The sequence below is a fragment of the Lemur catta genome, chromosome 10 (assembly GCF_020740605.2).
Source record: "Lemur catta isolate mLemCat1 chromosome 10, mLemCat1.pri, whole genome shotgun sequence".
NCBI lineage: Eukaryota > Metazoa > Chordata > Mammalia > Primates > Lemuridae > Lemur > Lemur catta.
In genome coordinates, this window is record NC_059137.1 from 24,013,623 (window position 1) to 24,027,543 (window position 13,921).

The following is a 13,921-nucleotide window of genomic DNA, read 5'->3' on the forward strand; positions in this document are numbered from 1 at the left end:
TGTCGTGATTGCTGCCCACACCACTCGAGCCCCCCAGAGCATCCATGTGAACCGAGGTGTGCCACCCCAGGAGAGCTGAGTCCTGGGACATTTAGGGGGTGTATCGTATTGCACCATGATAGCATTCTCTTAAGTATAAAAAAAAAACCTTCAAATCTCATTTTTAAAAATCTCATGAAAACGGTGTAAGTCAGAAGAGAGTGGTTACCGGTGGAGGGACCACTGCCAGGCTTCTGGAGAGCTGTGTACTTAGGATTTGTACTTTTTTTCTCCGTGTGAAACTTCAAGAAAAAGTTAAAAAAAAAAAACAGAATTGCATAACTGCATTTAATATCCTCAGCAGGAGTTTTCTGCGGGCTTAGGAGCAAACTTCGTGTTTAAGTTAGCTAGCCTCTCATCACTACTCCAAAAACTTCAGCTCAGGGCACTTGAGAGGTTGGTTTCTCTTTATAGCAACATTACCTCTTTCCCGAAACTGCCTGCAGCTCCCAGAGCATTCTTTATCTTGCCCTTCTGGGAGCTTAAAACTACTTCTTATCCTGCCAGTATCAAGTATAACTTTTTTATTTTGTTACTTTTGCAAGTGTCATGGTGTCGAACCTATAAATAAAACCTATAAATAAACCCCAACTCCATAATAAGAAAACTATTTGACATTTTGAAGTTGTGTGAGAAGGGCACTAATTATGGGCCTCCCTTTGAATACAACTAATCCTGCAAATTACTCCACCCCTCCTTCCCAGGGGCTTCAGTCTGAGAGCCACTCCCTGAACAAATTACAGGATCTGTGGAACAAATGATTGGATCCCAAAATTGTACTTCTGGAGTGTTAAGATTGAAAACTGCAAGATAACTTGACTGAGTTATTGAGTTGTGTTATTAAAGTGACTTATATGAGCGTTTTTCTCCCATATGGCAGAAAAAGTGAAGTCTTGAGTGTTAAATACTATCATAATTGCATTTTTTGATAAAAGGCATCAGATACTTTTACAAATGCATACTCAAGAGTTTTGTGAACCAGTGCTTGCATTGTTATCTATGATTATTATATTTATTAGCAGGCTTTAAGAATGTTATTGAAGAATTAATTTTTCATTATATAGACTCAAGATAAATTAATTTATTGGCTTCAGCATTGAATTAGCAATATGAAAATCCTGAACAAATAGGTTTGTTTTTTTAATTTAGTAAGTATTCAGCAGTGATTATATTTACATTAAAACCTAATTTTTTAAATAAGTTAGTATATTTATTATTATGCAGTCTTGTACTTTGGAAACTTAAATAGCCAAAAAAGTGAGTATTTCTTGGTGGAAGATAGTGTTGAGAGATTTATGAAAATTACAGAGTTACGAGGAAAAAGATTAAATACCATGTATCGGGTATACAGTAATTTTGTTATCAGTGGCCCTTAATTTAAAATTAATAAAGTGAAATAATGTATATGGAAGCATTTTCTAAGATATATAGGCATTTCCCACATGAAAACTAAAATCACTATATTTTAATTAGTTGAGCTGAATTTCATTAAGAACATTTTGCAAAGCCTAATAAATCACACAGCATGCATCTCATTTTCTTTGCTGCTGCTTTAAGAAAATTCTACTTGGGGATTTTTCATCCTATTTTGTAGAATGGAGGCTACCCCCTTCAAAAAAATTTATGCAAAAGAAAATACTAGTAAACTCTTTCACATGTTTCTGAGAAAGAGTGTGTGCATTTGGTCTTTTTCATAATTTGGATGTTATGAATTGTTAAGAATTGGTATTGGTGAATACTAATTTGAATGAACAAGCCCAGAGATCTGGTCACATAATATCAAGTGATAGTTCTTTTTGAAGTAACATAATTTTCATGTAGCTTTCTTCTTCTCTGTTATGACAACAGCGCTAATCCCAGCACTGACATATAGACTGGAAAATCTGTTACTTCATCAACAGTGACTTAGGAAACACTTCTCCCAGACTGAGTGATGGGACAGCTGCTAAGCTATGGAAACTCTATTTAGCTCTGGAAAGTAACTTGTAATATAGACAGGAAAACTGACATAGGGCACCAACCTAACCAAGACCCTGGGTAGAGGCACAGACAGTCAAGACTAAAAAAAAAAGAAGCCTGGAGATTGTCTGGTTGAGTTTTCTGCTGTGTGGTGCTCAGATTGCCTGCCTCATTGTCCCTGGGGGTGGAAGGATGGGGTGTGCTTTTTATGGGGTGCACTTTTTAAAAACGCAACTTCAAGCTCAGTGTGGCGATGCTCCTATAGTCCCAGCTATTCAGGAGGCTGAGGTGGGAGGTGGAGCCCAGGAGTTCCAAGTCCAGCCTGGGCAACATAGTGAGACCCAGTCTCTTAAAAAACTAAAAAAAGTAAAACAAGGCATGATCCTAGTTGGATTCTGAATCAAGAGGAAAGAAAGAAATGACATTACTGGAACAATTAGTAAAATTTTAATATGGACTATATACTAGATAAGTGTTTTATCAAAGTTAAATTTCTCCACTGTGATAATTGTACTGTGGTTATGAAATGTCCTTGTTTTGGGGAGATACATGCTAAAATATTTAGAGGTAAAGATTCAGGGAAAAGCGTGGTGTGTCTTTGTGTGTACAGGTAAGAGGAGGGGGAGAGGGAGAGAAAGTGTATGTGGCAAAATGTTAACAGTTGAATCCAGGCCAAGCAGGGTATACAGGAGTTCTGTTTTTTCTTGCAACTTTTCTATATAAATTCAAAAAAATCTATTTTTTTATGTTTTAAAGTGCAGGTTCCTGGGCCCTTCCTGAACCAAAATCTTTGTGGATGGTGCCCAAGAATCTGCATTTTAACAGGGTCCCCAGATGACTTTAATGTACACTAGTTTTATTTGTCAATGGTTCAAAAGAAAGTCTCATTTCAATATTTTTTTAAATAACTTAATCAGTAAGCGTGCATTCTTACAGTTTGATCTCATCTTAATCAGCCTTTAATAAGCGATAAATACCTGCCTGAGTGTTTGTAAATTTTATCTTTAGGAGGGAATACCCCATTTCAGGGGGGGTTTAAGGAACGCATAGGCCTGGCCTTAAAACAGACTGCAACTAGAAGCTGTTCTCTGTGAGGTACAGGCTGCAATTGGAAAGTGTGGTGCATGTTTCCTACAGTTGTGAGTGATTGTTGATTGTTGGGGCCCTAGTTGGTTCCTGAAGACTTAGTCAATGCATAATGCAGCCCTACATCTGTGTGCCGACAGTGACGAGAAAGAGAAAGCAATGCCAGTGCTATATTAGCAGCTAAATAAATAAAGCATTGATCTGCAATACATTAAATATTGGTATTTGACGAGAAGCACACTTAATCTGATGAATCACTGTCTAGCGTGGCTGATAATGCATGTCCTTTTCCATGCTGGAAATGTCCCTCTGCAGCCAGCCCCATCATCTATCTGTTGGGGCTTGTAAATAGCAAAAAACAAAAACAAAAACAAAAAAAACAGGGAGAGGGGTGGAAAGCACTTTCCTGAGTTCACTAGGGAAAGGGGATTGGGCTGCAGAGAAGGCCTTATGTACTGTGGGAGGGATTTTTGAAATAAGCTGAACTGGGAGTGATCCACAAGAGCCGAGCTGTCCATGTTTCCCTTGAGGCAGTCATAGCACGGGAGGAGCATCTTCCTCTGGTGGCCACTAGGTGGTAGCATTGGGCTAGGCCGGCTTAATAATCATTTAGATTGATTCCCGTGGTGAGCCACCCATGATTCATTTATACAGTTTTCTTGCAAATTAGGTATTTATAAATCAGGACTGTTTTCTTCTTCTTTTTTTCCCAACTGAATCCTGCATTCTTGAATTAGAGGTCTAATTCCCTTAATTTTAAAAACAAGAGTATGAAATACTTTGCACCATCTTTTTAAAATTATGACAGTGGAGTCAGGTTTGCTCTCTTACTGCGTGTGCTCCTCTCCCATCTTTCAGTCTGTGGTTTATTGGCTTGTGAAAGAACCAAGTTCCCAGATCAGCGTGTAGACAGACCCTTGAGAAATAAGGCAGCGGCATTACCTCTCCCTGTCTCAGGCTCCAGGGCAGCCAGGGAGGGGCCGTAGGAGAAGCCCTGTTACCCAACCCTCACCACGGGGGCGCTGATGTCTCACACGCCCACGGTGTGGCACTTGGGGCCAGCATGCTCCTGCCATGTCACATGGCTATCATAACCACTACCGTTTACCTCTAGCAAGCTGTCATCATTAAAATGAATAAAATTAATAACAATTTAAGAAATAGAACACTTATGTATCTGTAAGGCATTTGAAATCGAGATTGCCCTACAAAATCAGACATCTGTAGCCTGCACCTGATAGCCTTAGAAGCTTAACATTAATAAAATGCCTTTTATTGAGCCTTTATTGTGTCCCTTGTTGGCACTTTACATCTGCCAACTCCACCTCTCACAGTATTTATTGGGCCCCTCCTGTTTGCAAAGTGAGATGTTGCCTGTTTCTGTAATAATACATTTTCCAAGTATAATCTTTGATTAAAAACTATTCACAATAAGACTTCTATTGCTATTGTACAAAACATTCTAAAGCTATAACTGATTTTAAGAATTATGCAAAGAACAGGCTTTTGGCTTCCATGATTGTAAAATGCATCAGCTGCTGCTGTAATCATTTGCGGTCAGAGAGGCCAGTATGTTTCTGGTTGGATTGTGGCTTTGTTTAGAATTAAGAGGCTTATAAAGGAAGCCATAGAAACCCTGAGTTCCCCAATTGCTGTGGTACAGGAAACAGGGCTGTTAGTCAGCAGCCATTGTCCCGACCAGATTGTTTAAGATATAATTTCAAGACAATCTGAAAACACCACATGGCTCAATTATGTGGTTATCCAGTATGAGGCTGGCTCTTATCAAGGTTTGCTTTGGGAACAATGGTAGGAAGAACATTTCTGCAGCTTTCATAAAATACCTATTTGTGACATTATCATGCTGTTCCAATACATGTAACAGTCAGAGATAGATGTGAGAAGGGAAAAGTCCGTGTCGTCTGGGCTGCTGCTCTACTGTATGTTGCCAGCTGTCTGTGACAGTGCTGGGAGCATCACTATTAATCATGGTTACATTAGTGAGTCCCACGGTACCCACGCTGGTTCTAGCTTTGAGGAGCTGCTCAAGAGAAGAGCAGTTTGGAGCATCAGTCCATGTGACTTTCATTTAGACCCCTATTTGAAATCATTGCTAGTTTTTTCTGTCTAGGGCTATTGTGTGATTATCTCCGTTTCAGCTGCTCTGCGGAATGACCGCCTGACTTCGCACAGGCGCCGTAGTGAATGCTTAGATTCCGCAGAGCCTGACTTCTAGGGCTGAGCATCCCAAACACCCCTGAGCTTCCCTGGAAGCCCACTCCAGTAGTCCCAGACTCCCCAGCCCTTACTTTGAGGGCTTCATTCCCCAAAGGGAGTGTCGTCTTGTGCCAGACCTAGGGCTGAATCACTCCGAGGGGTAGGACGGGGAGGACAGGCATAGTTTCTAAAAGCTCCCCAGGTGATGCTGGTGTGTACCTCCCACTGAAACCTCCCTTGTAATGGTTCTATTGTAGCTTTAAAAAAAAAAAAATTGTAACCCACCTGAGATTCTTAGAAAAGAACCAAACAATAAAATTGACATTTTTAAGTCAGTGTGGTTAAAGCATTATAGAACACATTTGTTGTCTTGTGATAACTTTCTGTATTACTCAGAAAATGTACCCCTGCTTCGGATGACATTTTCATTGGAAAGGGCAAGGTGGAGGTGGTGGGGTGGGTGGAATTTTATAAGTGACTGAATAAGTTGTCTTGCACTGCCAGTCCCAAGCATTTTTTATTAATATTTGATATTCTGTGTCCCTGTCTGTGGAAGAATGGAAGTTTGCCTGGAGCTCCGTGCATACGGTGATGAGGAACTGATGCACCCCTGTCTTCCGGAATGTACTTTCCACGCAGCTTTCAGCGTCATGTTTTCTCTTCCTGCTCCTGACCTGTGCTGTGTGCTTCCCTGAGGCTTGATTTCTGGGCCTCCTATGTGCTCTGTCCTCCTCCTCCTGAGAGCTGAGTCACTCACTACTCCTTGCCACTGATGCTCAAATCATTTCCCTGGCCCTGCCCTGACATGTGGTGCTGCTTTTCCAGTTACCTGTGACTTGCTTCTCCCAGGGCGGACCCTGCATCAGCAGCTTGGGCAGCACCTGGGAAACAGATGCAGAATTTGGGCCCCACCCAGACCTACTTGAATCAGAGTCTGCGTTCTAAGGTCCCCAGGCACTCTGTGTGCACCCTGCAGTGTGGGAAGCGCTGGCCTATGGGACATCTCCCCTGCATTCTAACTAGACCCCTCATTCCATCTCATCCTTCCCTCCATCTGCTCCCCCCAGCCCATATTTGTCTATCCGGTTGTGCTGCTATTTCAATTGACTATAGATCTTGGCTTCATTTTCTCTTTTGTTCTTCCTTCCATTTATTGATTTATTCAGATATTTACTGCCTGCCTACCGGAGCTAGGTGTTGGAGATGCAGTGAGCAAACCCAGCCCTGACTCCACCTTCATGGAGCTCAGTGTCTCGTGGCAGGGACAGGTATTAAATACACATATTCAGGTGCAATGAAATGCCAGTGAGAGCTAGAGAGGGGAGCCTGTAACACAAGTCTGTGGCTGGGCAAGGAGACCAGGGAGGCCTTCCCTGAGGAGGTGATGCTTATGCTGGGCACTGATGATTTACAGAAGTTAATTCAGATCAAGAGGAGCAGCAAGAGCTTTGCAGGCAGAAGGAATTGCACATGCAAAGGCCCAGCTCATCAGAGAAAGTGTGCAGAGAATTGATTAAAAAGAATATTAACTTGCTCTTAAGCCCTTCCTTCATCTTTATTTGCTCTGCCGCCTAACCCTGTTACCCTCCTACCTCGGCCTCCCAAAGTGTGGATTACAAGTGTGAGCTACTGCACTGGGCTTCAGAAGTCCTTCATTTTAACATTTTATCAATAAATCTTTTCATGTTTTAAGTCATATGCATACTACATTTAGTTCTGTGGAACGATAGGGGTAGAACATATAAATGCATAAAATAGTAAAACATAAATGCAAATTTCAAAGCCTGGGAAATATAAATTAGAAGACTTAGACCAGGGAGATAATAAGACACACAAATAAACCATGAAACCATGTAGCATTCTATGAACGGGTTGTAATTGAACAATAAATTTTACTTAGAGCATCTTAGCAGTCAAAACTGAAATGGAAACATGATCTGTTATCTAGTTCTCATTATCTGGGAGTTCCTCAGACCGGGTTGAGAGGATCAAATCTGACAGGTATCCGCATTCACAGGTAACTGGTCATTTGCATATCAAAGCCTAACGGTGTATCTTATGTTACAGGTTATTCAACGATAGTTATGACCTCCCGGTTACGTGCGTTGGGTGGAAGAATTAACAATATACGCACCTCAGAATTACCCAAAGAGAAAACGCGGTCTGAAGTCATCTGCAGCATCCGCTTTTTAGATGGCTTGGTACAGACCTTTAAAGTTAATGTAAGTTCTCCACTTTTTTTTCCCCTGAATTAATGCTCCTAAGGAATGGTTTTCGTCTCTTGGCTTATAAAATGAAGGGAAAATATTATTTTTAAAATGACAGCTTGAGATCTCAGATCTTGTATGTTGCGGTTGGACTGGAAATACTTAAAAACTTTGCCCACATCTCACTTCTACCCGAAAGCCTTTCCCCCTCTTCTTTGTGACTTGAAGTGAGTGACACTCGGATATCAGTGCTTCTGTGAAGTCTTCGTCCACTTCCTGAAGCAGAGCTGGTTCTTGGGTCACGATGTACTGTACATGCTTCATTAGAGCCCACGGCAGGTTTTATTTTTAAAAATAGTTATAATCATTAGGTTATATGTTGTCCATTAAATTGCGAGCTTCTCGAGGACAGGATGTTGTTTCCCTTGTGCTTGGCACAGGGCTGGGCACACAGCAAGTGCTCATTAAATGTGCAAGTGGGTGGGTTGCGAGGTGGTTAGCCTCACAGATGGCAGGGCTCAGGGAGGGTCCTGGCTTATCCTACTAAAGCCTGTGGCAGAGCCAGGGCTAGAAACAAGGTCTCCCAGGCCAGCAGCAGTCAGATGTGTGGACAGCAGCTGCCCACTGCACCCCTGTCACCACCTGGCATTACCTTTGCCCCTTTCTCCCACTCTCTGGCCAGTCCTAAAGGGGTCAGCCCGACCCTGACCTGGCTGCCAGCATCCTCCTCAGCCTAGAAAACTCAATGTGCAAGGAAAGGCTTCAGAAGAGAAGACAGGATGGAGGAGAGAACAATTGCGGGAATGATAAAAGGCCACAAGAATTCAAAGGGTAATAAAAACTTCCGCTCCACCCACAAGTTGGCCTCCTGCTGCCTCCAGGTCACCATGGCCCCTGCTGCAGGCAGGAGAAGGCAGTTTTCAGGAAGCCTTAGCATGGTGGCTGCTGTGTCTCCTTCCCAGCCAGGGGTGGGGCAGCTGCCCTGTGCCTTGGTGTCGGGCATCTCCCTGTCAGTGCACAGGAGTCAGGCGGCCGACCGAGGTCGTGGGAGTGTGGGCCCCTTGCCCGGCAGAGAGTGGAAATGCACTCAGCCACCCAGGCCTCCAGCTGTTCCCCAGGGTCGGGGCCTCATTCTTTTGCAGGTGGGAAATGTTATAGTAGTAAGAAGGGAAAACTGCAGCAAGGAAATTTAATTGTCTAGTTAGGCGGCTCCAAAGTCTAATTAAGGGGCTAGAACATACACCTGTGACTTGTTTCTGAGAAGCCACTTTGGAGAAAATTATTCTCCGGGGAGGACCGTCCAAAAGAACTTTGTGCACTGCTGGAAATGTTCTCTGTCTGCGCTGTCCGACATGGGATTCCCCAGCCACATGTGACTAACGAATAACTACATTTTTAGTTTATTTTAATTAAAGTTGAAGTAGTTTTTAGTAGCTCACGGCTCCCACTTTGGACAGCATAGCCCTAATGAACATTGCTTTAAGTACCTCAGAACCTCCTAGGATGCATGTCAAAAGATATGAATCCCTCCTGGATATTTTGCTGGGTCCTGCCTGGGTATTTTGAAACATACTCTCTGGGGGTGGGGCCTGAGAATCTCAGTGTGCACTGCAGTTGGAGAACCACTGAGTTAGTGGTCTTTGGCGGGGTCATACGTAATTCCCTCAAAAAGCAACTACTCTGGTTTTACAGAACCTTGTCTTACATCCGATTTCCTTTTAAACACAGTCTTTTCATAGAATTTTGTGATTAAACAAGCCCTGTAAAGGTCACAGATGTCTCTTCCTGTTGCTATAAACTGACAGCTTAGTATGTGTCTGGTTCCTTTGTTCAGATTTATGTTCATCTGTCTTGGAATTATTCTTTAACTGTATGCCTTCTCCCTGACCAGAACATGAATATTTGTTAGTATATAACTCATTTCATTCATTCAGCAAATGTTTACTGAGCACCTACCATGTGCTAGGCTTTGTTCTGGGTACAGAGAGTACAGTAGTGAACAAAACAGCAAAATCCCTGCCCTTTTGACGCTTACATCCTAGTGGGAGGAGAAGGACCATGAACAAATGTGTGCTGTGTCGGGTGGCATTGAGTGCTTTGAAGAAAAGTGAAGCAGGATAAGAGGGAGAGGGGGCCAGGGCAGGACAACGGGTGAGGTCACCAGTGTATGGATGAGATCAGAGGAGGCCTCATTGTAAGATGAAAGAGCCACATGGTTGTCTAGAGGAAGCTCATCCCAGAGAGGAGGAATATCAGTGCAAAGGCCCCGAGGCCAGAGCCCACTTGGTGTGTGGTTGCAGAACAGTATGGAAGCCAGGGTGTCTGAAGTAGAGTGAGGGGGTGAGGGGAGTAGCAGGAGATGAGGGCAGAGAGATACTAGGGGTCAGGGATCATGTAGAGCCTTGTAGATCATTCTGAGGACAGTGGGTTTTATTCTGCATGAGGTGGATCGCACTGGCAGGTTTGGGCTCCATCTACAGTCAACTGTGGGGAAGAAAGGGCTGAGAGACCATTACAACAATCCGACAGAGAGATGATGACAATTGGACAGGGTTGCCGTGTAGGGGTGGCTAAGAGGAAACCAAGTCTGCAGGTCCTTTGAAGGCAGAGCCTGTAGGATTTGCTGATAGATAGGATTTGGGATGTGAAAGAACATGAGGCCTCCAGGTGACTCCAGGGTTTCTGGCCTGAGCAACCTGGCAAGAGAGAATTGCAGTTTATAGAGATGGGGACAACTGTGGGAGGAGCAGATTTGGGGGCAGAAATAATCAGCTCTGTGGTGGGCGTTTTGAGTTTGAGATGCCTGTTACTCATCTATGTAGAAATGTAGGAACGGCATTAGATCGAAGGAGTTTAGGGGATGGGTCCAGGCTCTAGATGCAAATGTGGATGTCACCAGGGTGGAGATGGCATCTCAAGCCGTGAAACTGGATGCAACCCCCTGAGAAGCACATGGACAGAAGCTGCACATGATAGACGTTCAAAGGTTGGAAGGAAGGGGAGCAGGCACCCAAGCAGTCTGAGAAGGACCAGCCAGCTAGGAGAGCGAAGGTCTGAGAAACCCAGCAGCAGGACGAGTGATCAGCCCTGTGAACACCTGCCCAGAGTGACCTCACGCAAAGCCTTAGAACGGAGCTTCGCAAACAGAGAGTGCCCAGGAACTCCCAGTTATGAGCGTCACTATTCTCATCACGAGGCTGCCACCCCTGGCTTCCAGCAGCTGGTCCCAGGCTGGCTCACATTGAACTTGAGGGATTTGAGGGCCTGGGTGCAGCTTCGATGATCCCTCACTTTATATTTTTCCAAGTGTGGGAATTGTTGGCACAGTCTCTTTCAGACCCTTCAGCCCAGACCATCTATGACTGAGAACAGGTGTCATCAGGGAAGCAGACTAGGACATCATTCGTTCTTACCCCAGCCTGGGGAGCAAGCTGGTCCCTGGCCGTGCCCGAGTGGAACAGAGATGACCATCCGTGGGGCAGGGGCCAGGCTGGGGGGTCTGTTCTTACTATGAATGTGTCTTTCATTATTTCAGTTCCTTTTGAGAGCCAGGTGAATTATGCAGAACAGATACCTGAATGTTCGATTACGCACTCCAGAGGGGAGAGGTGTAATGGAGTGGGAACTTAGGAGCTTTGGCTACAAGCAAACCTGAGTCAGGTGGTCAGACTGTCCATCGGCTGAAGGTGCAAGGCACAGAGCCTTGGTGCCTCTGCTCATTGGCAAGGGGGATGGTGATAAGTGCGCTCTGCAGTGGCTGCAAAGATTAGAGATCATATATAAAAAGTGTATTTGGTATTATGTCTGACTCCTTATAGATGTTCCTTAAATTATAATAGTTAATAACATATATTAAATGTACTATCAAATCATATATAAATAATTCCAACAGTGGGAGCAGATAGCTTTCCACATCGAGAGAGTTTCTCACGATTTGGAATGTGCAGGCTGGGTCATTCTTGCCACGCCCGTTGTGATCCTCTTGTGATGGACAGTGCCCTGTAGAGGAAGCAGGAGGTTCGGGGCCCTTGGGCAGGAAAGGGGGCCTGTCCAGGAAAAGGCTGTGTCTCATGTTCCCACACTTTAGACTAAATGATATGAGGCTGCCCCAGAGAAGTCTCTGCGGGGGGGGCCTGATAATTATCTAATTCTCCCAGTCCTGGTCACTGTGACCTATTTTCAGGGACGTTATCTGTTCTCAGGAACTCAAAAAAAAGAGCTACCTTTGCCTGTTCTATACACAGTCTATTTCTGACTCATATCATCCTTTCGTTAGATGGTCTGGTTCAAAGGATTCCTGAGAAGCCTGCCTATTAAAGTAGAATTTGCCGTTTCCCAAACACTCCATGCTGTTTGCCGACCTTGGGCCTTTGTTTGTACCGGGCCACCTGAACCAAAGGCCTTTTCTCAGCTCATGCACCAGGAGGGGATGGCTGATTCAGCCCTGCCATCCTCCCAAACCCAGATCGGGGGTTGCTTCCTCTTGTCCCCAGGTTGAGTTGACCATTTGTCCTGTCCCCTTGGACGTGCACTGTGCCTTGATCATTTCTCAGCACTTAACAGCATTTGACACTGTTATGGTCGCTGCTTCCACAGCTGGGGCAGGAAAGGGACACTTGTTATGGCTCTGTCCCGGTGCCCACACCATGTCTGTCCCATAAACGTGGAGTGGGGAAGGCGGCCGAGTCCTGCCCTGGAGAGGAGTGTGGTTGAATCCCCACTGGCTTCTCACTTCAGATGACGGGAAGAGGACGCAGCGAGGCAGATAATCCTACGGGGTGGCACAGGCCAAATCGCTGTGAGGGCATTTTGAATGGCATTTGAGTATTTTTAGCTGTCTTCCTTTATACTGTCAGGCAAGCATTTTCCTTCCCTGGACACACACTTCTGTGGCTTCTCCAGGGGTCGGAGCCACAGATGTGTCCTGAGGAGCCAACGGAAACCGACCTGGGATTAGCATTTTACTGTGGGTAATCCATGGGTAGGTCACAGAGAGTTTACTGTAATTATGATATCTGAGTTTTCCGATTTAGACATCATCACTTGGGAATTGCAGCAAAGGGGAAGGAAGAAATCTTAGAAAATTAAATCAAATTAAACTGACGTTGTCTTAAATTGTACTGATGTGATTTTCCTTAACCCATCTTCCCCTATGTGTTGTGTGGCTTCTTCCCTTGAAATTTATTCAAGCTTTTCTTATTGTGGGAAATCTGGGTGCATAAAATCTCTCTGAATATTTTAATTAACTCTTTTTGTGCCTACAGTAAAGACATTTTTACCACCAGTTTTCAATTCATTTTAAGACTTTTCCCATTTGATATTTTTTTTTCTAGAAACAAGATACGGGTCAGGTTCTTCTGGATATGGCATACAACCACCTGGATGTGACAGAAAAGGAATATTTTGGTTTACAACATGGTGACGACTGTGTGGACTCTCCTGTAAGTGCCGTTCCTATACAACGTGCTGGACTCCTACATGGTTTGGTTTTATAACTTCTGTTTTCTCATCCAACAGAGATGGCTTGAATCAAGCAAACCCATCAGGAAGCAGTTAAAAGGTTGGTGTGATCTTTTCATTTCAGTTGAACATTAGGTGTTAGCGTGTCACCACCTGTTTCTCTCCTCCAGCCATCAGTGCCTGCGGCATCTGACACCTGGCTTCCTGACCTCTCCTTTTCTGACTTCTGGGTTAGCAGAGATGCTTCCAGATCGGCCCTCAAGGATCCTCTCCAGCTGTGGGCAAGAAAGGGAAAGGTGAGAGTAGGCAGCTCAGGGCGAGAGAACCCACATTTCTTTTTACAAGGAAGGAAGGGGAAGGAAAATGGCCTTTCTCAGCCCAGCATGAGAGTCAGGGCAGGAGAGAGAGAGACAGACACATACCCTCGTACTTCCCAAGAGCACAGTCGCATTCCCTGGAAACTGAGCCAAAGGCGGATAATGTCACAAATATAAAAACTTCAGTCTTCTCAACGACAGCTCATCCATCAGGAGTGGAGCCCAGTGCTGCAGGTTAACTCCAGTTAGGTGGCCATTCGAGCCACACCTTGCCCCACCCGCTGCCCTGATCTGCTCTCAGCCTGATTTTCCAACATTGCCGTCATTGTTGCCCTTTCTGCACCATGTGCCCCAGACAAACCTGGCGGATCTGCAGGGCCCGCTCTGTGCCTCCCCTCAGTCTGTCCCTCTCTTGGGAATGCTCTTCCCTATATCTAAATCTTGCCATTTTTCAAGGCTGCCCAGATCCCAGCTCTTCTCCTACTAGAAGCTGTGACCCCCTCGACATTCATTTATCATCATCTGATTTGTGGCTCTGAACACTCATCCTCATCTCCTAGTTATTTGCCTTTAGCTTCCTTTCAGAACTGCAAGTTCCTTGAGGTTAGGACCCTTGTTACGTTCTTCTCTGGATCC

At 44.5% G+C, this 13,921-nt stretch overlaps 1 protein-coding gene across 8 annotated transcripts in view; it reads left to right on the forward strand.

Annotated features, from left to right (window-relative positions):
* PTPN3 (protein tyrosine phosphatase non-receptor type 3) overlaps positions 1-13,921 on the forward strand; it is a 106,438-nt gene that overhangs the window by 21,441 nt on the left and 71,076 nt on the right. For 7 of the 8 annotated variants that reach the window (XM_045562532.1, XM_045562531.1, XM_045562535.1 and 4 more), the window contains exons 2-4: positions 7,369-7,523; positions 12,842-12,949; positions 13,026-13,068. In XM_045562532.1, the coding sequence (XP_045418488.1) occupies positions 7,386-7,523; positions 12,842-12,949; positions 13,026-13,068 (289 nt within the window). In that variant the 5' untranslated portion in view covers positions 7,369-7,385. Of the gene's footprint in view, positions 1-7,368; positions 7,524-12,841; positions 12,950-13,025; positions 13,069-13,921 lie in introns of those variants that run through there. The other variant, XM_045562537.1, reaches the window with a different exon arrangement.